The following is a 22785-nucleotide window of genomic DNA, read 5'->3' on the forward strand; positions in this document are numbered from 1 at the left end:
TTTTCCCTTTTTTCTTCTTCAATCTTCCTTGTCTCATATACGTGACAAATGCTCTTTTCTTTTAACACATATAACAGAGATAACACTATAACAGAAATAAGACAAAGCTTAGATATAATAACTCGCTATAATAACTCGATATAATAACTTTGGTAGGCGAATTTTGATCTTTTTTTCTGTAGCTATCACTTCCTCGCGAATCTGTCATTATTCTTGTTACCCGGGTGCCAAATGTAAAAAGCTTGTTACTCATTTTTATCTAACATCTAATCAATTTTTCCTTGTCTAGATGTTCCCAATAAATGCTAAGTATTTAATGTTTTTCATTATTTTGTTTTTACTTATTTTGCAGGTGACACACAACATCTCTCAGAGCTGAGGATTGTGCTGCTGGGGTACAAACGTGCTGGGAAGAGTTCAGCAGGAAACACCATCCTGGGCAGAGAGGAGTTTGAGTTAAAGCAAACTGCTCAGTGTGTGAAGAGACAGGGAGATGTAGCAGGGAGGAAGATCACTGTAGTTGAAGCTCCAGGATGGTGCTGGAATGAACCTGTAGAGCAGAGCAGTGAGTTACTGAAACAACAGATTGTGCTCAGTGTGTCTCTGTGTCCTCCAGGACCCCATGTTCTACTGCTGGTCTTACGTGTGAACATACATTTTGAAGAGCATGAGAGAAGAGTGGTAGAGACATACATGGATCTTTTCACTGAGAGAGTCTGGAGTCACACTATAGTTCTGCTCACCTATGGGGACTGGCTGGAAGACACACCCATAGAGCAGTACACTGAGAGTGAAGACAGCGCCCTCCAATGGCTGGTTGAGAAATGTGGGAACAGGTATCATGTTCTCAACAATGAGAACAGTGGTGATGACACTCAGGTCACAGAGCTGCTGGAGAAGATAGAGGAGATGGTGGCAGCTAACAGTGGCTGCTGTTTTGAAATGGACAGAAAGATTCTACAGGAGATGGAAGAAAGGAAGAGAGTACTAGAAGGAAGAGCAAGAGAGAGGGCAATGAAGATACAGAAACAGAGAGAGGACATCAGAGCACTGATGGGTAAGTTTGCTTGATGTTATATTGATTGTAGTGGAATTGTTTACTCCTGTAGTTGTAGAATTTCAAAACTCCTAACTGATAATTGATAGTACAAACTTGATGATTTGCGTTCTGCCTCTGTTTGTAATTCATTACAAATCAAAACTTATATCACTTTGACATGTTTTTTCTTTGCTGTTGATGATACTGCAATGGCAAACTAATATGTAGAACTTTACAGAGACACATCTTGAGGTTCATGGGTTATATTACAACTACCAGACACTTATTGAAATGACTGATTACTTTAAATAAACTATAAACTACCAACCAGCAATATCCAGCTAAGAGGGGTTCCACAGTCAAAAAGTAATAGTCACCAAAGATGGAAGAGCTGTAAGATGGCCAAGACACATTGTACATGACAGCAGATCTCTAACTGTAGACCACTAAAGGAAAAGCCCTAGTTAGTTAAGAGTAGCTAAGTTCGTTCCACCATCTAGAAGCCAGGACAGAGAACAGCCTCGATCCTTGTTTTTCATGGGACTTGAAGCATATGATTTCAAGCCGAGCCATATTTGAGGTTCGAAGTACTCAAGGTACGGATTGGGCTTTGACCATTGACATCATGTATGGAAGGACTAGTCCATTTTTGGCTTTGTAGGCAAGCATCAAAATTGTAAATCTGATTCGGGCAGCTACTGGAAGCTAATGAAGGGAGCGCAGCAGTGGAGTGATGTGTAAATTTTGGAAGATTGAAGACCTGTTGTGCTGCTGCATTCTGGACAAGTTGTAGAGGTCTGGTGGCTCTTAGAGGAAGACCAGCAAGTAGCAAGTTTCAGTAGTCTAGCTTTGAGACTACAAGTACCCGGACAGCTTCCTGCAAGAGAGAGGGCCGTATGTTACAAAGGATAAATCTGCAAGAATGGGTCAGATTTGAAACATGAGTTGAGATATTACATTGCCAAGAGAAAGAGTATACAAACAGAAGAGAAGAGGGCCCAACACTGAGCCCTGGGGGAACACCAGTGGAGAGTGTACATGGATTGGATGTGGATCCTCGGATCCTCTCCATGTTACCTGATAGGACCATCCCTCCAGATAAGAATGAAACCATTTCCATGCAGAGCCAGTCACATCAAGGCTGGAAAGAACAGAGACGAGTATGTTGTGGCTTACTGTGTTAAAAGCTGCCGAAAGGTCCAGAAGAATGAAGATGGATGACAGTTTGTCAGCTTTAGCAGCATGAAATTTTTCATCACTGCTATGAGGGCTGTTTCTGTTGAATGTTTGTAGCCAAACTGATAGGGATCATGCAGCTCGTTCTGGGTGAGGAAAAGAGATAATTGTTTGTAAATTGCCTGTTCTAGGGCTTTTGAGAGGAAAGAGAGAAGTGATACCGGTCTGTAATTGGTTATATTGGAGCTGATGAGTGGGGCCTTCTTTACGATTAGTACCACCCTGGCAGTTTTGAATGCAGTTGATACATGTCCAGAGGATATGGAGTTGTTGATGATGACAGAGATGAAAGGAAGCAGATCTGTTGAGATTGTCTGGAACAGAGTGGAAGGAATAGGATCCAGCAGACATCTGTCACGATTGGCCACTCTCCTGGCATCCATGTTTCCACAGTTTCCCCGTCATGTCCGTTTTCCTTTGTTTACTTATTGTTCTGTTGTGTAGTTTCATTTTCCCCACCCCTTGTCTGGTTTTCCGCATCTGTTATTGCGTTCTTCTGTTCCCCTTTTCCAGTTCTTGTTTTGGTTTTCACCATTAATTATGTTCACCTGTGTCTGCTTAGTATTCACCAGTCTCAGTTATTTAAGCCCTATGTCTTGTATTTCAGTTTGTCAGTTATTTTAGTAAGTTTGGTTTGTTCGGTGTTGTTCAGACTTATTGTTGTTGTCATCCTCCTGGTTCTGCAATTTGTCTAGTGCATGTGTTTTCATTTCCTCCGTGTTCTCCTGTGTCTTTGTTCACCAGCCTTCTGTGTTTTTTTGTTTCCCTTACTCAATAAACCGTCTCCTCCATTCGCATTCTGCCTCTCCCCTGGTTCCTGCTGGAAACGTTACATCATGTAGTCGGATTACTCGAAGTCAGGAGTTGAAGAATTTTGTCTGAGGAGAGAGGAGAAAAATCAGCCAGAGAGTTGTATATAGGGATATGAACACTAGTTGGAAGAGTTGAAACCGCATTCTTCTCCTCAAAGAAGGTGATGAAATCCTTAGGAGTAAGAGTTGGGAACGAGAGGGAGGTTTAAGGTGAGAAATAAATACTGAAGAGTTTGCGTGGATCAGATGATTTAACTTTTCCTCTGTAGTATGATGACTTGGCAGATGTTACTTCCGGTGAGAACTTGGAAAGGAGAGACTGGTATGAGTTGAGATCTGAATCTAGATGATTTATCCTCCACTGTCCCTCTGCAGTCCTTAGTTCTCACCTGTGGCAGCGGAGTGTGTCTGGTTGCCAGGGGGCAGGTGGGGAAGACCTTGTAGGTCTAGAGGAGGGAGGGCAGAGAAGATTAATAGAGTAGGAGAGTGTAGAAAGGAAGTATTAGTAACTGTATCCAGAGAGAGAAGAAAGAGATTCAGGGTGAGGAAGGGTGGGCAAAATAGTAGAAGAAGAGGGAATGATGGAGCACAGATTGTTAAGGAAGGAGGAAGAGCACATTGGGTTGGGATAGAAAGAAGGGAGGGAGAGAGAGGATAGAAAGTAATGGTCTGAGAGGTGGAGGGGTGTGACTGCGATGTCCAATGTTGTAGTGGTCGGGGTGACAATGAGGTCCAGAATGTTGCCTGCTCTGTGAGTCAGAGGAGACTGGTTGAGGGTGAGGTCAAATGCTGTCAACAGCGGAAAGATGCAGCAGGAATGTAGCTTGTCTGATGGAAGGTTGAAGTCACCAAGGAGAATGAGTGGATTTCTTTCAATGGGTAATTGACTCAGGAGAATGTCAAGCTTGTCAAAGAAGTTATCTAGGGAACCTGGAGGGAAGAAGATGACCATAATGGGAAGTTTGGTAAAGAAAGACACTGTAATAGTATGAAATTCAAAAGAAGAGATGGAAAGAGCAGAGAAGAAATGTGGAGTGAAAGTTACTTTCTAAACAATATTAAACCTATGCCGCCACTCCTGCCAGGATGCCTTTGAGAATGTGTGAATGAAAAGGCAGAACAGAGGACAGCCAGAGTCATCAGGTTTTCAAGAGTGATTCAGGTCTCTGTTAGAGCCAGGAAGTGGAGGGAGTGGAGGGATGCTAATGCTGAGATGAAGTCAGCCTTCTGGACAGCAGACTGGCAATACCAGAGCCTTCCTGCCAACATGATCTGTGATTGTGCGAAATGTTGGAAGTAAATGAGGTTGCTGAGATTGTGGCATCTGCGATGATGGTGTCTAGGAGAACGTGTGTAGACAGGAATTGTGATACATATTTGGAAAAATTGGAAAAATGCTCGGTTTGTGGACGTATGTGATGAAAGTTTGAGAAAGTGTGAGGAAAAAAGATACTTAGATGAGTTTGAGAGGTCCAGTCTCAGTGCAGATGAAGAACTAAATGAAAAGTACAACAAAAGCTGTGTACAGATGTTGTACAATCTGTTCTATAATTTTTATGTGGGAAGTGTTATTTATTATACCTAATGTCCCATTCATAATTTTTACTTGTTTTAATGTTCATAGTAAACACAATCTAATTTGTTTGTTTTTACTTATTTTGCAGGTGACTCGCACCACTTCTCAGAGCTGAGGATTGTGCTGCTGGGGTACAAACATGCTGGGAAGAGTTCAGCAGGAAACACCATCCTGGGCAGAGAGGAGTTTGAGTTAAAGCAAACTGCTCAGTGTGTGAAGAGACAGGGAGATGTAGCAGGGAGGAAGATCACTGTGGTTGAAGCTCCAGGATGGTGGTGGATTGAGCCTGTAGAGAAGAGCAGTGAGTTACTGAAACAGGAGATTGTGCTCAGTGTGTCTCTGTGCCCTCCAGGACCCCATGTTCTACTGCTGGTCTTACATGTGGATGCACGTTTTAAAGAGCCAGAGAGAAGAGCACTAGAAGAACACATGAAACTTCTCACTGACAGAAGCTGGAGTCACACTATTATTCTGTTCACATCTGGGGACTGGCTGGCAGACACACCCATAGAGCAGCACATTGAGAGTGAAGACAGTGCCCTCCGGTGGCTGGTTGAGAAATGTGAGAACAGGTACCATGTTCTCAACAATGAGAACAGTGGTGATGACACTCAGGTCACAGAGCTGCTGGAGAAGATAGAGGAGTTGGTGGCAGCTAACAGTGGCTGCTGTTTTGAAATGGACAGAAAGATTCTACAGGAGGTGGAAGAGAGGAAGAGAGTACTAGAAGAGAGAGCAAGAGATAGGCTGATGAAAGTACAGAAACAGAGAGAGGACATCAGAGCAGTGATGGGTAAGTTTGTTACATGATATGATATAGGCTGTTGTTTTCAGTGGAATTATGGAGTCCTGTCCTAACATATATTGATAGCCTTTGCCTGTCATAACATTTCCTCTTATTTACTCTTATATCATTCACTACCTTAACCAGAGCTGTTTCAGTGGTATAATTTGCTCTAAAACCAGATTTAAATTTATCATGAATATTGTTTTCATTTAAGAAATCATTACACTGAAAAATGCTTTTTCAAGTATTTTACTCATAAATGGAAGATGGGATGTTGGTCTGTAGTTGTGAAGAACTGAGGCTATGTTTTTTTAATAACAGTCTCACAAATGCTGTTTTCAGTGTGTCTGTGCCTGTTTCTAGGGAAGTGTTTACAGTATCTAATACATTCAGGCAAATGCTGTTGAATTATTTAAATAATTTTGTTAAAATAGGGTATAAAACACAAACAGAGGAATTCAACTGCATGATTATTTTCCAAAGTTCCGAGTCACTAATCTTTTTATAACCATCCATAATATTTTGGCGGTGAAAATTTAATTGTTGGTTCATTTATGGTTGCAAGATTTGTTCAGATATTAGTAAAATTGTAATGTTTGTATAATGTAAACTCATTGCACTTGGATAGAGGAGTCTGAGTGAGATATTAATTTAGGATTTAAAAGACTATCAATAGTTGAAAAGAGGGCATGGATTATATTCATTTTCATCTAATCACTTTGAGAAGTAAGCACTTCTGTCTGCTCATACTACATTATTTAAATTTTTAAGAATTTCATAATGCATAATTAGTTTAATTAGTTTAGCTTCTCTTTTGTTTTCTCTGTTGCAAAGCAATCAAATAGGTCTTAGCCCAAGATTAAAAGTACATACCATATCATGCACACTTGAACTAACATGTGGAGGAGTCTTACACTGTAAAGCACTAGTGAAGACAATTGCACTTGATGCATTACAATAAATGTTTTTCTTTTATTTCTCTATCTTTAATGATAGTAGGAGCCAATATATTTAAAAATGCAATAACGATCAGAGATGGCAACATTTAAAATGTATTTAATATAAATAGATAAGCCACAAGACATTACTAAGCCACGAGACATTACAAAGGTTGCCACAGGAACAAATGGCGACCCTGATGCACTGGGGAAAACCAAACTAAAACTTCCCAAACAAAATAAAAAAACAGGGAGGAACTTGAATGGCTAAGGGAAGCCTCGAGAGAGAGACAGACTCAAGAGGGAAAACTGGAGAGGGGAGGGGGATGTGTAAAAACATGAACACCCCTGCAGACAAGAAAAGAGGCATAGCACAAGGGCTCACAGACCTCGATACCCAGAGTTACCGGCTAGGAGCTTGGCTCAAAACTTCAGCAAAAACCCAGCACTGAATGACTGGGTCACTGGGCTTTTATAAGGTCTAGCCCAGCTGTTTGGTGTTAAGCCTGATTAGTGGTGTGGTTGACTCGAGGCCTCCCTCTGGTGGCCCAGTCCACCAAATACTGGACTCCACCACAAATCCGCCGGACATCCAAGAGATGCTTGATCATGTACACTGGTGCACAGTCCATCATGCACGGACCCGGCGGGTCGGAGGGGCCCACCGAACACAATAAGGGTCTAAGGCGAGATACATGGAAAGTGGGGTGGACACGCAATGACGAAGGATGGGGCAAGGCAATAAGAGACGGGGTTTATGCAGCGAAGACCCTTGAATGGCCCGATGTAGTGAGGGGCGACTTTGCGGGTATAACCATGCCAAGGCAGGTCCTTGGCTGATAGCCAAACCCGCTGTCCCAGCCTACAAGTTGGCCTTGGTCGGCATCTCCTGTCAGCATAACGTTTTTGAGCAGCTGTAGCAGATATGAGAGCCCTGTGCGGCAGCACCTAACTGCTCAGCAGACCAGACACCCACGTCGGCCTCCTGGTCGGCAAACATGAGTGGAGCATAACCGTACTGGCACTTGAATGGTGACATGCCTAAGGAGGAGTGCCACAGGGTGTTGTGGATGAACTCCGCCCAAAATAGGTGCTCAGACCAAGAGGATGGGCAGGAAGAGGCCAGACAGGGTGTGCTCCAGCTCCTGGTTAACTCTTTCAGTCAGGCCGTTGGATTGGGGATGGAAGCCAGAGGACAAGCTACCTTCTGCCCCCAACATCTGAAAAAAGGCCACCCAGACCTGGCTGGTGAATTGAGGCTCGCAGTCTGACATGATGTTGCTAGGCAACACATGAATATGGACAACATGAGTAAGTAATAGTTTAGCTGTCTCTTTTGCAGATGGCAGTTTTGGCAGAGCATCGAAGTGGCCAGCCTTGGAGAACCTGTCGACAACCACCAAAATCACAGTGTTGCCCCTTGATGGGGGCAGCCCCATGATAAAATTGAGCGACAGATGAGACCAAGGGTGCAAAGGGACAGCCAGTGGGTGCAACAGACCAGCGGGCCTTGTCCTGGTGTCCTTGCACTGAGCGCAGATGTGACAGGAGTTCACAAATGCTTGGACATCGGGTTCCATGCGTGGCCACCAAAACTGCCGACAGAGAAACTCAAGCATCTGTGTGACTCCTGGGTGCGCTGAAAAGGGGGATGCATGTCCCCACTCGAGGACCTGAGCTCTAACCGCCTTAGGACAATACAGCTGTCCCGGTGGGCCTCCACCCGGGCCTGGTTCAGCCACGAGAGACGTACTGCCTCCTCAACCCCCCACTGGATAGGCACCATGATGTGGGCCCTTGGGATAACGGTCGAGGGTGGAGCAGAAGGCAACAAGGATTCCCATTGGTGGGAGAGGGCATCAGGTTTAACATTCCTAGTGCCCGGCCGGAATGATAAGGTAAAATCAAACTGGACAAAGAACAGTCCCCATCTGGCCTGGCGTGGATTAAGTTGCTTGGCCTGTTGTATATAGGCCAATTTTTTGTCATCTGTCCAGACCAGGAAGGGGTGTTTTGCCCCCTCCAGCCAGTGTCTCCACTCTTTGAGTGCAAGCTTGACTGCCAGTAATTCGCGGTCACCCACATCATAGTTCTGTTCTGCCGTGGGACAGATGCCGAGAAAAGTAGGCACAGGGATGCAGTTTTTTGTCCTCTCCTGATCACTGGGACAGAACTGCACCAACACCCATCTCAGATGCATCCATCTCAACAATAAATGGAAGTTCTGCATCAGGGAGCCAAAGAATAGGAGCCATGAATAGATGGCGCTTTCGTTTTTTGAATGCCTGCTGGGCTTCGGTAGAGCAGCAGAACCGACCAGTTGCTTTCCTGGTCTGCGCGGTCAGTGCGGCTGCAACCATGCTAAAGTTCTTCATGAACCTGCAGTAGAAGTTCGTGAAGCCCAGGAAGCGTTGGACCAGATGCACCGAGGTGGGTTTAGGCCAGCTCTCCACAGCCTGTACCTTGGCCGGGTCCATGCATAATGTGTTATGGGAGATGATAAATCCCAAAAAAGAAATGGTTTGTGCATGGAACATGGGCTTCCCCAGCTTGACGAAAAGGTGGTTCTCGAGTAGGAGCTGGAGGACCTGCCTAACATGGGTAACATGTGTGTCTACCGTTTGGCTGTAGATCAATATGTCATCTAAGTAGACGAACACGCGATTGTTAATACTCAAGACCAGATGGATCAGGTCATCGAGAGAGGCAGGAGTATCACGGTGGACCAGTTCATCTTTGAGGTCCTCTCTGAGGCCCTGGTGGAAAGCAGCCATCAGCGCTGTGGGGTTCCATCCACTCTCGGCCGCCACAGTGCAGAATTCAATAGCATAATCAGCCACTGCTCTCTTCCTCTGACATATATTAAGGAGACAGGAAATCGTCTCCCCTCCAGTGACTGGATGGTTGAAAGCCTGCTTAAGGGCAGCAGTGAATTTTGCTGCAGTGGAACATACATCAGTTTGGTGCTCCCAGACTGGGGTGGGCCATGCCAGAGCTAGGGCTCACAGACCTCCATACCCAGAGTTACCAGCTAGGAGCTTTGCTCAAAACTTTAGCAAAGACCCAGTACTAAATGACTGGGTCACTGGACTTTTATAAGGTCTAGCCCAGCTGTTTGGTGTTAAGCCTGATTAGTGGTGTGGTTGACTCGAGGCCTCCCTCTGGTGGCCGGAGGGGGCCTTGGCCTGGTGCCAACCCTTACACATATTTTTGTTTTGGACTCATTATGTGCTCAGTAATGTCTAATGTCTTTAAACTTTACATGAATTTAGTGTTTTTTTTAGTCTGAGAGTTTAATGACATGAAAATTTAAATCACTTACTAAGAGAAACTTATCATGATTAGTTATACAAATAGACAATAGTTCTGATAGATCAGGCAAAATGGACAGTGTATATTTGCATGGATGATAAACAGCCACTAGCAACACTGTTGTAACAACTGGAAACATTCCGGGCAAGAAAGTATCCAATTGCAAGAGTTTTTATTATTTTCTGATGAGCAGGCTACTGATGCACTGATTGTGAATAAGAGAGATCGATATTTTAAATGAATAGTCCAGAGTGGTGGGCTTTTCTTGTGGTTGTTCCATTCCAGGTTTGTAACAGTAGAACAGCGTCCATGAGGTGTCCGAGGGTTAGACAGAGGTCAATACATGTGATGGCAGGCAAGAGATCCGCTCAGTATACAACATAAGTTTGGCAATACTTCTCAAAGAGGAGAAGAGCTGTATAAAAAGGAGAATATTAGAGTTGGGGAAGCAGGGAAAAATAAGGAACATGTGGGGCTGGTTAAAGTGCAGGTGAATATGATTGCGTGTGCCAATGCATATCACAAAATGAGGTGGATCTGGGCAGAACAGTGACAGTGGGAGAATCAGGGTTGTATTCAGGATTAATGACAACTGGTTCTTAACATTTAAATAAAATTGCCAGATATTCAAATGAAGAAACATTTCCATATGAAATAGTTTTGCAGTTAAAGATGTTAGAAAGGGTTACTAGTCCATCCCTTTCTGTCAGTTTTGCAATCCCTGGCATCGCAGTTCCCACAGCAATGCTACTATATTTATTTACTTCCTGGTTTTGTTTCCTTCTGCTTACTTGTTTTGGTTTATTTTGGTTCTTCCCCCTGCATCTTGTTGGTCCTCCTAGTCTTTGTATTTAAGTCCTGTGTGTTCACTTTGTCTTTGTGAAGTCTTGTCAACTAGTTTTACATTTCTAATCCGTAGCTGTCAGTGTGTGTTTCTGATGATTTATTTGATTTATGTCGTTGTATTACCCTCTTTGCCTGTACCCTTTGTTTTGGTTTCTTTGTTGACTGCTCTTTTGGATTTAACGTTGGTGAGTTTATTTGGATTACGGTTGTGGACTAAACTTGTTCTCTATTAACCTGCATTCAACTTCATCTCTGTTTGTGACTCTTTCTTGCCTTACTGTACAGTATGGATAAAAACATAATTCTGTAGAACTGTTTCAATCAGAAAAAACTGCTCCATCTCAGAAAGTTTCAGTCATTCAGTCATTAATATAAAATCTAGCTTCTGTTCATCAATAAAATAATATATAGTGCCGGTTTCATTAAATAGTGCTCTCACATTCAGGCGAGCCATTGTAAAATCTCCATTTTGTTCCACTTAGGAGCACCAGGTAGTACTGATGTCAATCAACTTAAACCATTTCTTTCTTTTAGTTCTCTTTATTTGTACTGTTTTGTGATTTCTTTAATTTGACTAGAGAAGTATCGTTTTATGTCCAGTGAGTTTATGATCCTATCATTTACTTCTATCTCATCACATTTGACTAATTGCAGTTGAATAATTCTCTGATAAAATCATAGAGATGCTGTGATTTGGATGCAATCTATCTCTGTGATGAAAACATTTCCCCAAAATATTGCATTTATTAATAAAATCCAAGTTGTTTCTCTTTGTTCATGCTTTCAGCCAGTCATTCAGAGCACGAAGTCTGCTAAATGTCTCCTGTCCTCTTCTAAATTTAGACAGAGTCCCAGAGATGCTAATTTTAGTTGTTGTTGTTTTTTTGTATACTGTCCAATAACTCTTTAAAATGTTCTTTCCAAATTTCACTTGTTTTGATCTCTGATGTTGTTTACTCGTGTGTATTTGTAATGCTGAAAGCACAGTTAGATGCTTGCAGATAAAAGGCAGGAGTTTTATTGTAATTTGTATCTGTGGTGGTTAAACTAGCCAGGGTCAGAACCAGAGTGATACAGTCCAGGGTAATCGCAATCATAGACGTAAACAGTCCGAGTCCAAAAAACCGTAGTGCAATAACACAGGCAAACAAATCCAACAAGGGGCAGGCAAAAATCGTATTCGAGAGAAATGGGAAAGCCAGATCAAAAACACAAGAGATCAGAAACATAAATAGAATGCTCAGTATGCTCAGGTAAACTGGAGGCAATACTTCGCAATGACAAACAGTTATGGGATGACTTATATACATGAAAAAACAGGTGAACTCAATAAGCAGGTGATGAGGATCTGGTGAACTGTCGATGACTGGATGAATCGCTCTCCTGGAGACTAACTGCATGATGGGTACTGTAGTTGTATAAGTGTTGGACGGCGTGACAGTATTTATCAGACCGCCAGATCCCCTAGCAGACTACAATACCCAGCAACCTGTTCGTCACCCGGTCATCGACTAATCAACTAATCAGAGGCATCCAATCAGATAAGTGTCACTGGAATATTGAACTCACCTGTGTGTCCTGACTCTTGGTGTATATAAGACTGTTTCAAACTCGCAGTCATTGCGAAGTATTGCCAGTAGTTTACTAAAGCATCCAGAGCGTTATTTTGGATAGTTTTTCTGTGTACTGTATCCTGTCTTTGTATTCCTCATTATTGTATTTTGTCTGCCCCTTTTGGATTGTCTGCCTGGTTCGTTTTGTGATTGCTCTTCTGGTTTCTGACACGAACTGTTCTCTATGATTTGGATTTTCCCTTTATATGTTCTTTTGATCTTCATCCTGGATTATTCCACAACCCCTGAACTATGAATAAATCAAACTCCTGTTTCATATCTACAAGCATCTGATTTTGCCAATGTCCTTGTGTTTGTAAATACGACACTGTTGCTCCAAAGCTTTGTCTGTCAGAGGGGTGAATGTTGCTACTCCAGGTGTGTGTTTAATAAACAAAACTGAAAATATAAAACAAATGAGAATAACAATATACAAAATAGTTATAACTAAATAAGGAAACTAAACAGGTCACAAAATAACAATTATATAAAGGATTAGAATCTAAACAGGACAATGGATTAGAATGACAGGGAACTGAAATATATGTATGAGCTAAAAGCATAAACTAAAGAAGAAAATTTAGGAGCAGAATTAGAACTTCCATTAAGCAACCACATCATAAACAGGAGATGCAAAAACCATAGAAATGAGGATGCAGTAGGCTATTAAAACAATGATGACTGAACACAACAGAAAACTATGAACCAGATACAACCAGATAACTGTAAAAACAGAAAAACAGAAACTAAAGGAACACAGCAAAATGCTGTAAATGTAAATGAATATGTTAATTAAGAACAGAAAGCTAAACCAGTAAGTGTAACTGAACTAAAAAATAAATTATATATATATATATATATATATATATATATATATATATATATATATATATATATATATAAAGAAACTGAATAAAAAAGCTACTGAAATACAGGAGAGCAAGACCAGATATCAGAAAGATTAGGAGACAAGGGGAATGACCAGCGACGATAGGAAACAAACATGGCGATTAAATATGGAGACTAAATATGGAAGCAACTGGGAATCATAAAGGGTAGAGAATAGAAACCATGGAAACTAAATGAGAAAATGAAAATATGGAGTAGACAAATCACCATGGAGACGAGGATGCTCAGGGGCAGGAGCATGAGATGGTGTCAGTTTCAGGGATGTACCCCATGGGCCACTGGGCAATGTTGAAGTTACCGAGGCACCAGCACCCTCAGTGATTATCATGTCACATTTCTTACAACCACCCCTGGGTCTGGGAGAAATGTCCACTCAGGCAGTACAGAAGGAATCCCAGGCCTTTTCGAGATGGGTCCTTTTCAAGAATGTGTTCTATAATTATTTTGTGAGAATTAATTATAGCTAATTGATACTTCAAATTTGTTTATTTATTTTTTGATATTCATAATAAATGCTTTTTTTTTTCATTTGTTTATTTTATTTTTGCTTATTTTTTCAGGTGAGACACACAACCCCTCAGAACTGAGGATTATTCTGCTGGGGAACAGCTGTTCTGAGAAGAGTTCAGCAGGAAACACCATCCTGGGAAGAGAGGAGTTTGGGTCAAAGAGTACTGCTCAGTGTGTCAAGAGACAGGGAAAAGTAGCAGGGAGGAAGATCACTGTAGTTGACGCTCCAGGATGGTGGATATATACACCTGTAGAGCTGTGTCCTCCAGGACCACATGCTGTACTGCTGGTCTTATGTATGGACTCAAATTTTAAAGATCATGATAGAACAGTACTAGACAGACACATGAACCTTCTCACTGAGAGAATCTGGAGTCACACTATGGTTCTGTTCACGTTTGGGGACTATCTGAGAGACACACTCATAGAGCAGCACATTGAGAGTGAAGGGAAGAACCTCCAATGGCTGGTTGAGAAATGTGGGAACAGGTACCATGTTCTCAACATCAAGAACAGGGGTGATGACACTCAGGTCACAGAGCTGCTGGAGAAGATAGAGGAGATGGTGGCAGCAAACAGAGGCTACTATTTTAAAAAGGAGAGAAAGAGAGCAGACAGAGAGGAGAAAGACAGGAGAGCAGAGGAAGAGAGAGCAAAAGAGAGGAGGATGGAGGTACAGAAACAAAGAGAAGACATCACAGCAGTGATTGGTAAGTTTATTTGCTTGATTGTCTGTTTGTTAATTGCAATGAAATTGGGTTTAGGAAAATATTTGTATTTGGGTGTTTGAAGCGTACTTGTCCAAATGGTCTGAAATGCTTAGAATGACACTTAAGCACTAGTAATTGGTCTACTTATTTCATTTTCAAAATAAATAAAAAAAATTGCATCACAGTCTATTTTGATTTGTTAATTACACTTTTCGTAAGAGTGTATAAGGCTGAGCGATAACAGGAAGGATGTGAAGGCTGAGAAGAATGATGTTTATTAAGAGCAAATGCATATTTATTGTGATAGAGACAGTCCAGGGTCAAAAAGTCATAGAAACAAAACCAGAATACATGACAACAGAACATGGAAACTAAAATGTGACAGCAACAGAAGAGACTAAACAGGCAAACAGAACTATACATATATATATATATATATATATATATATATATATATATATATATATATATATATATATATATATATATATATATATATATATATAATATACACAGCAGCCATAAACCATAAGGGAATAAGCAATCATAATATCATACTTAGAGACAACTAAGTCAGAGACACAACAAGTGTTCAACTTAACCACAAGCACAATACTCCTTTTTTGCTACCTTCCTCCTTTCTTCAATGGGGAGTGTGTGGAAAAACCAGCACGAGATTTCAAGAATCTGGAACCCACATTGCACAGACATCCAACATACCTACACATTTTCATACATATGGGCACTCAGGGATGTAACACCAGTCACAAGATAGGAACAAATACATTTTTTAAAAATTTAAATTTTCACTCATGAAAGATTGTTTCATAGGGCTCAGTTAGGATTACTGGTAAATTACTGCTAACAAGGGAATGGCTCATAAGTCTACGTAAAACCTACATAAGACCTTCATAACATCTGACATATACTTACAATTTGATATAACAAGTAACAGCTAAGTGACAGACTTTATTCGATATAGCTTTATGAACCACAACCCTTAACCCCTTAGGGAGTGTTATAAGCTGTATCTGAAATATCAAAGTATGTACAGCTTATATTGTATAATGCAAAGACTCCCTTTTAGGACCAAAGTTATCGTGTTACATGTGTTTTGTTTGCTTTATTTTCTTACATAGAGCAGGAAATGACTGAAGACAGTGGGAGCTCAGGCTGTCAGTAAGTAAAACGCACTTCAGCATTCAGACATGGTGGATATTCCTCCCTGCTGTTTAGTGAGGACATGGCAAACAACAGAGATTGCAGATTATTCAGATGAGTATTTATTTCTTGCAGTAATATTTCCATGAAAGTGAGGTGGAAAACAAGGTCTCTCTTGGGTCTAACAAACCTGAATTTACAGTTTTCCTAATCATTTACATTGAGAACAAAAAAAAAACCCTCATTGGTAACCCCAATACAAAATGTAAAAATAAGATTTTCACAAACAAAATATTTTTTGATTTGCTGCTATTTTACTTCCTACTGCTGAAACATTGTTTCTTGCTGCTCAGGCCTGTTAATCCTGTGCTTGAATCCTTGTGAGAAATTATGTCTCCAGTGTTCTGGAGAAATCTATTGATTTGAGTCAATGGTATATTCATTTATTCTTTTCAACATTTTTTGTTTTCAGTCTTAGTGACCACCCTCAGCCAACAAAGTCATTGCTGATGTCAGTATTTATTCCTGAAATGGGTGAAAACCATTCAGAGGACAGGAACAGTAACACATACAGGTACTGTATCTTCTTATTTCATTTTCACCTTCACACAAACTGCATAACCAGCTAATTTGCTGTATCTGGCACATTTCTGTCATATTGGTCTTCTTCCCTCAGGTTTCTGTGCCCTTATACTGGTCAGTTCCAGTGTAAAATCACCAACATTGTGTTTGACATGAAGGAGAAAGGGGAGATGCTGTACAGAATCGTCTCCTGGGATACCCATCTCTTGGATGGCTTAGGTCACATGCAGCCTGCAGGACCCCTGTACAATATAGACTGCTTTGAAGGTTCAGTCAGTCATCTGCACCTGCCACACTGTGAAGTAATTTCTGGTAAATTTATGTTTGAAGTTTCATGAGAAATTCTGTATCCAGTGTTCTGATTTTTTTTTTGACATTTCAACCCTGATTTTGTTCATCCTGGTCAAATATAATAATTAGCCACATATACATTTGTAGTGCCCTGAATGAAATTTGGAAAAATAACTGCATTATCCTTGAAACTTTACATGAAATCATAACAGGGTGTGTATTGTGAGATTATTATCAAAGCAGGTTTTGTCATAGCCTATGTGCAATGTAAACAATTTTTGTGTCTCATTTTGGGGATGAGGACTACATGATATTAGCCAAGATGTCTGTGTTACTATTTATGTAGCTATCTAATTTAACCATAAATTATTGTAAATGTAACAAGCAGTGTTAAACCTCTGTGTTAATATTTGCCGTTAATCTTAAACTCTTATACAAGACACTTTTACCAGTTAAACCAAGTGTTTTAATTACCTTCTTATATAATGATGTTATCACAAGAAAGGTTCTTATAAATCTATACACAAATAAACCTTTTTTTTTCTTTGTTTTGTGTTCCAGAGGAACATCAGGTTGAACTGGCTGTGGCTCGTTTCACTGGCGAAAATCTAGAGGTCATTAAACCACTGAGAGTGACAGACACACACGTGATTGTTGCCATCCATGGACTCTCTCTCTTTGGCCTGATAAGAAAGATATTCCCTGCTCGTTCCATGAGTGCACAGGTGTTACTCTTCTACAAACCAATAACTGGCATGCAAAACCTGAAACAACTACACATCCATTTGCTCCCAAGGGTGGTGCCAGTTAAAGAGGTACTTCATCTTTGTCAAACAGAGAACTCTTTACATTGCACCAGCATTTTTACAGTAAAGCTATAACTATTCCATTAATTACAATGTATTGTACTGACAATATGTAAACATACACTGCCACAACTCTCTGTTTATGTATGCAGTGATACTGTTACTTATTGTTACACTGTAGTTAAAGGAGGAATAAGTCATTTCTTCACATTATAAAACATATACACCTAGTAGTCAGGATATTTCAGATTTTTTACAAAATTTTCAACATAGCTGCCTATTTGTTTATGGAATATAAACTGGTTAATTTGAGGACTAGAAATCAGTTTGGTTCTCACGTGAGCTACACGTTATACAAAAAGTAAAAATAAATAAATACTTTAATAAGTATTGTTTGCTAAATACTTTAATAAGTATTGTTTTTGGTGGGAAAATTACTTATTGCTCCTTTAGAGTTATAGTTAGACTGTAAGTATGGTGGTGTAAAGTTCTACCCAAAAGTGGTTCTGTGGAGCTGGAAAACTGGAGTCCAACATATTTTGTCAAGTTTACTGCTCTGAACACCTTAAATCCTTCTCATTAACTGATGAGTTGAATCAGTTGTACTTAAGCAGGGAAATGACCAAACTGCTGAAATGGTCAAACTGTGCAGAATCACCTGTCGAGTTTTTCCAACTTATCACTTGGAGGGTTCACTGGAACTCCTCATCCTGGAATCTCTGTAGTTTTGTTTAATCAGATCAAAAACATGTTTAGTATCACATGAAAACATATAAAATCCCCTCTTTTCAAGGTACAGGACCAGCATATGGATTTTAAACATATAACGACCAGCTCCACATGCCAGCTGACACCTGGTAGAAAATACAGACCTTCTTGTGACCATTATGTCCCCCAGCCAAAGGTAACTACATACTGCAAGATGGCAACTAATGGGTCATCATTAAAACAGCATCCAGTTGTCCAAACTGATATACTTTTTTACATCACAGAGTATTCAAGCTGTCATTTTTTTCTGAGGTTACAATATTTGATTGCGATTATGGTCCAAACTACCACCCAACATTTGAGGTATTCCTTGAGGCTGACCATGTCACAGTAAAACTTCTGGATGAAAATGAAGAGGAAGTGTGGGAAACCCACCGGCTCTATCTTACAGAAGGTAGCTATGTGTCTTCACTTGGTAATGCCCATACTAAAGTAGTATATATAAATGGTATACACCAAATGTTGTTTGGTCTCAATATAAATGAAATTAATATCCTAAGAGTTCCTGCTGAATAATACAGTACTACACTACAGCGCATTTTAATTTCTAAAAGCATTTTGTAACAACGACAATAGCAATAAAATCAAGGTATCCAAGACCACTGTACCAGAAAGTACAAAAAATGTAAAACAAAACATGATCATTAGAAAATAATAAAGGAATTATTATAAGAGGTAGTAAAACAGAGAATAATAATACTACTACTAATAATAATAATAAACATTTGAAACTACTCTGAACACTGAATAAAATGTTTTTGTTTACCACCAGATATTCCTTTACGTCCAACATGTGTAAAATGTATATATAGTACAGGTAGAGAACAATGACAGCATCCACCTGCAAACCCAGGCCTGGCAGGTGCCAAACATTTGCTCTGACACTACGCCACTGAGCATGATGCATGACATGAAAGCCAGATCACATATTAACCCTCCTGAGTCCTGACAGTCTCCATCACATAATCGCCTACCCACAGAAGAACTGTAATACAGCCATTTTCCATTCAGAATAAAACAGGCAAAAATAATTTTAGGATACGCAGTCATCTTAACATTGCATTTTCAGTTAATAGAGATATAAAGGAGATTTTATATCAAGTTGTAAACTTGATTCAATAAATAAATGCCAACTGACCCCCCAAAATAATGTAACCCTCCTCTTAAAGGTCCTTGACCCCTGAGGTTACTAGAAAGGGCATTTCAAAGCTTAGGATGATAATAACAATGAGGTAGTGAGTAACATGCAGGTGTTACCCACGTTAGATTTGAAAGCTCTTGTGCCAATTTAAATTTTTTGTCAATGTAACTAATAACCAGTTTACTGAGTTGCAATGTGGTGAGACTATGAAGCATTTGAAGGTCATTCAAAATATGTTAAAATCAATTCTGAAGGACACAGATAGCCAGTACAGCTGTCTGAGAACAGGAGAAAAACACTCCCTCATTCTTGTGTGCCAGAATTCTCACTGCAGCATTTTATACTCTGAAAACACGAGATGGAATTCTTTAGTATACCAGATAGTAGAGCATTACAGTAGTCCAGACAAGTTGACACAAAAGCATGTGTAAGTTTTTAACTGTCAGTTGGTAAGAGAATATCATACACTTTAGATATATTTTAGGTCATAGAATGCATGAAAACATTAAAGCTAAAGTCCTTGGGAAAGTAACACCCAGTTGTTTTTGACAGTTTATAATTTTCATAGATAGCAACACTATGTGACAGTGATGCATTTCTCAGTTCACAGTTCATGGTGTTTGAAATTCAGTCTGGTCATTGTTTAGCTGCGGAATATTGTGACACGTTCAGGATTTAATGTCCTCTAGACAATCAAACAAAGAGCTGATAGACCTGTAACGCATTGGCCCGAGTGCCACAGGGTGAGGGGCAGGATGCACAGACTCCATCGCCGTGTACAAACATTTATTGATACATAAAGACAACGGCGCTCACATATAACTCAAACGATGAACATGAAACGGTTAACATTAAATAAAAAAGATGAACACAAATACATTTAACAATGACGATGCTAACATTAACCTCAACATGCTACATCAACAATGACCACAACACTGCACACACTGACACGGGTTTAAATACACAAAGACAAAACAAGGTACAGGTTTTTACAGGCATGGCCTTAAACGAATTTCCCCCCACTGCTCATGAGGGGCCAAACCATGTGACTCGTGAGAGATGAGCATTCCGTTATAAGACCATTGAGGATTGCTAACAGTTGTGTATCTGCATACTCTTTTGAGTTTATACAATAGCAGGAATAGCAGAAAATGTCTTCTGACTAGACATTTGATTTCAAGTTATTTTAAAAATGTACAAATAATAATCTCTTGCTTCTATCTGGTCACATCAGGTTATAGTACAGAGAAAGCCCTGCTCAGAATGGATGCAGGTATGAGCTTCCACCATGTAGATCTTACATCTAGCTGTAATATGTAGCTGCTCTTTCCATGCATTCTGAGATGCTTCTGTAGCACAGATGTTGGAGAATGTAGCCCAGTATATGAGAGTTCTTTCTTTCTTTCTCTCTCTCTCACTCTCTCTTTGTGTGTAAGTAAAATGATTCTGTTTTCTGAAAGATAAATGTACATCTTTGTTCTTTCATGTTTGAGTTCCAGGTGTTGCATTTGTGGATACACACAAAAATGAGCTCATTCAGAGAGTTTCCTCAGTGATGGAGATAGCAGACTGTCTAAAAAGCAAAAACATGATCACTGATGAAATGTACAGCAACATACAAGCAGCAAGTACATCCCATCAGAGAATGAGGTTCTTGTATGATGCTCTTCAAACAACTGGCAAAGCTGGAAAAGCAGAGTTGTATGAAATCCTTAAGGAGAAGATGCCTCACTTAGTGGAGGACCTGGAGTCTGGACCCAGCCAAGTTTAGTGCTTCAGCAACATGTGAGTTTACCCTGTTTTCATACCTCTGTGGCCAAGCCAGATTATGTGAATGAACTCCTGTGCCCAGTTCCAGTCCTCCAGTGACTACAGAGGTCCAGATGACTGGTGAAGGAATCAATATGAATGCTTTATTTTGTGATTATTTCTGATTATGTTTTATATTATATTTGTATTTCTGTACTTCTCTAAATGTTTCTATAACTCTTCTGTGCCATGGTGACTGCCTGTGAGGTAGGCATCAAGGTCACCTTGTATATGTATGGTACCAAAATCCAACTAAGGTACAAACTTACAAAATAATTTTAACTTGCCATTTTCCACTTCCATGGGTGTAGTTGAAATCAAGATATATAAACATGCAGCTCTGTGTGTGAGAAAGACAAAAGCAATAGTTGGTTTTGGTTGTGCTATAATATACCATAAAGAAAACTATAAAAGCTCTTGCATCTTGGTCTGGTGGTTGGCTTGACCTTTGCCTTTTGTTTTATGTATGAGTGTTTTAGAATGCCTAGATCTACCTAGCCTGTTGGTGATATCTGCTGTTTCATGAAGGGATGCTTATTGTTAAGTGCAATAAGTAAGTAATATAAGCAAAATCCTCATCTGTAGAGTCATGGGCTATAAATTGTGTCTTTTGGAAGTTAGAAATGGGAGGTTGAATTTGCTGCTCCTCTCTCACATACAAATTCTGGGGGTATATAAACACCTCTGTCTCTATCTGAGATTTTTTTTCAACAATGTCATTATTAATCATAGTGATAAGTTTGTTAAAGTTTTGACAATTAGGTGTTGGGTGTTTTATTTCCTAAACAATATTGGAAGTGAGTAGCTTCTTGGAAACAATGTAGAAATCTCTCTTTAATTTCACCTTGACAAAACACGAGTACATAAAAATGGATACACTGTAAGGGCAAACATCTAAATAAAAAATGCTAACTGAGTGTGTGCATCCATTCTTTAAAATCATAACAATAATTAGACCTACTTGCAGTTGATCAAATATTTCTAGTTACATTAGGTAATCAAAATATTTCTAGTTCAATTAGGTGATCAACTGTTTCAAACATCTTGGCTGTTTATGCATTTGAAAGAGAAATTTCTATTTAAAAATGGCATTTTTAGTTTCCGTTACCTTAATGACCATTAAGTTCCTGTTAAACCCATGACACATTACAGCGTCAAACCTTATTTATGATTTTGGATGGTTGCAAATTAAAGATGAGTTATGGTGAACACATATTGGACTGGTGCCCGCAAACCTGGGCATGAATCCTGATTCTTAAATTTAGAAAGGATTTCAAAAAAGTCTAAGACTAAGATCATTCTAAACAATGAACAAACAATACAATTCATTTGATAGGATTTGATAATTTCAAATCCTTCAAATCTTCTCTTGCAGGTCACACGGCTTGAACTTTGAAGGTTCCTTGTTGACTAATTTAAACTTTTATATTCTTCTGAAGGTCATTTTCAGTCCTAAAAGCTGAGTGTCATTTGAGAAAATGTAGCCCAAATATTCTTCTGCAGTTACACCAGCATATCTAGTGTTTGTGAATTGCAACCGATAACCGTTTTCACTGTCGGAAAAAAATACAGGTCAAAGTGCAACCACGGGATCTTGGAGGACATGGATTTCTGGTGTAGAATCTAAGCTGGAGGTTCTGTATGCCTTGTAATTCTTCAGCAGGTCCGACATATCTCTGTCATAAGTGTTTATAGCACCAACCGCTGCAGTCTTGGCACTCTCAAAACCTGAGCCTTCATTTTTCCTGAGGCATGTGATGTGGAAGAGCATCTGTGCTTGGAAAGCTGCTCCATTGGCCCAGTGCTTGAGAGCACAGGAACTCATGTGTCCATTCTGAGCCGGTTGAGCTGGATGCTGAGCTTCTCTTCCAGACATTTGGTGTCCAGCAGCTGAAGATGATTGTCTGTCAGATACATTCTGTAGTGTTCCAGGTGC

General features: G+C 40.0%; 1 protein-coding gene across 1 annotated transcript in view; it reads left to right on the forward strand.

The window, feature by feature from the left end:
* LOC113591426 (uncharacterized) overlaps positions 1–21766 on the forward strand; it is a 43897-nt gene extending 22131 nt beyond the window's left edge. Inside the window, exons 3-13 of the mRNA XM_035527570.2 lie at positions 353–1057; positions 4752–5456; positions 13629–14288; positions 15428–15467; positions 15922–16023; positions 16126–16343; positions 16884–17137; positions 17922–18032; positions 18149–18290; positions 20275–20313; positions 20540–21766. Coding sequence (XP_035383463.2) covers positions 353–1057; positions 4752–5456; positions 13629–14288; positions 15428–15467; positions 15922–16023; positions 16126–16343; positions 16884–17137; positions 17922–18032; positions 18149–18290; positions 20275–20313; positions 20540–20811 — 3248 coding nt within the window. The 3' untranslated portion in view covers positions 20812–21766. The remainder of the gene's footprint in view (positions 1–352; positions 1058–4751; positions 5457–13628; positions 14289–15427; positions 15468–15921; positions 16024–16125; positions 16344–16883; positions 17138–17921; positions 18033–18148; positions 18291–20274; positions 20314–20539) is intronic.
* The last annotated feature ends 1019 nt before the right edge of the window (positions 21767–22785 follow it).

Source organism: Electrophorus electricus, chromosome 8 (genome assembly GCF_041902795.1).
Source record: "Electrophorus electricus isolate QZ-2024a chromosome 8, ASM4190279v1, whole genome shotgun sequence".
Classification (NCBI taxonomy): Eukaryota; Metazoa; Chordata; class Actinopteri; order Gymnotiformes; family Gymnotidae; genus Electrophorus; species Electrophorus electricus.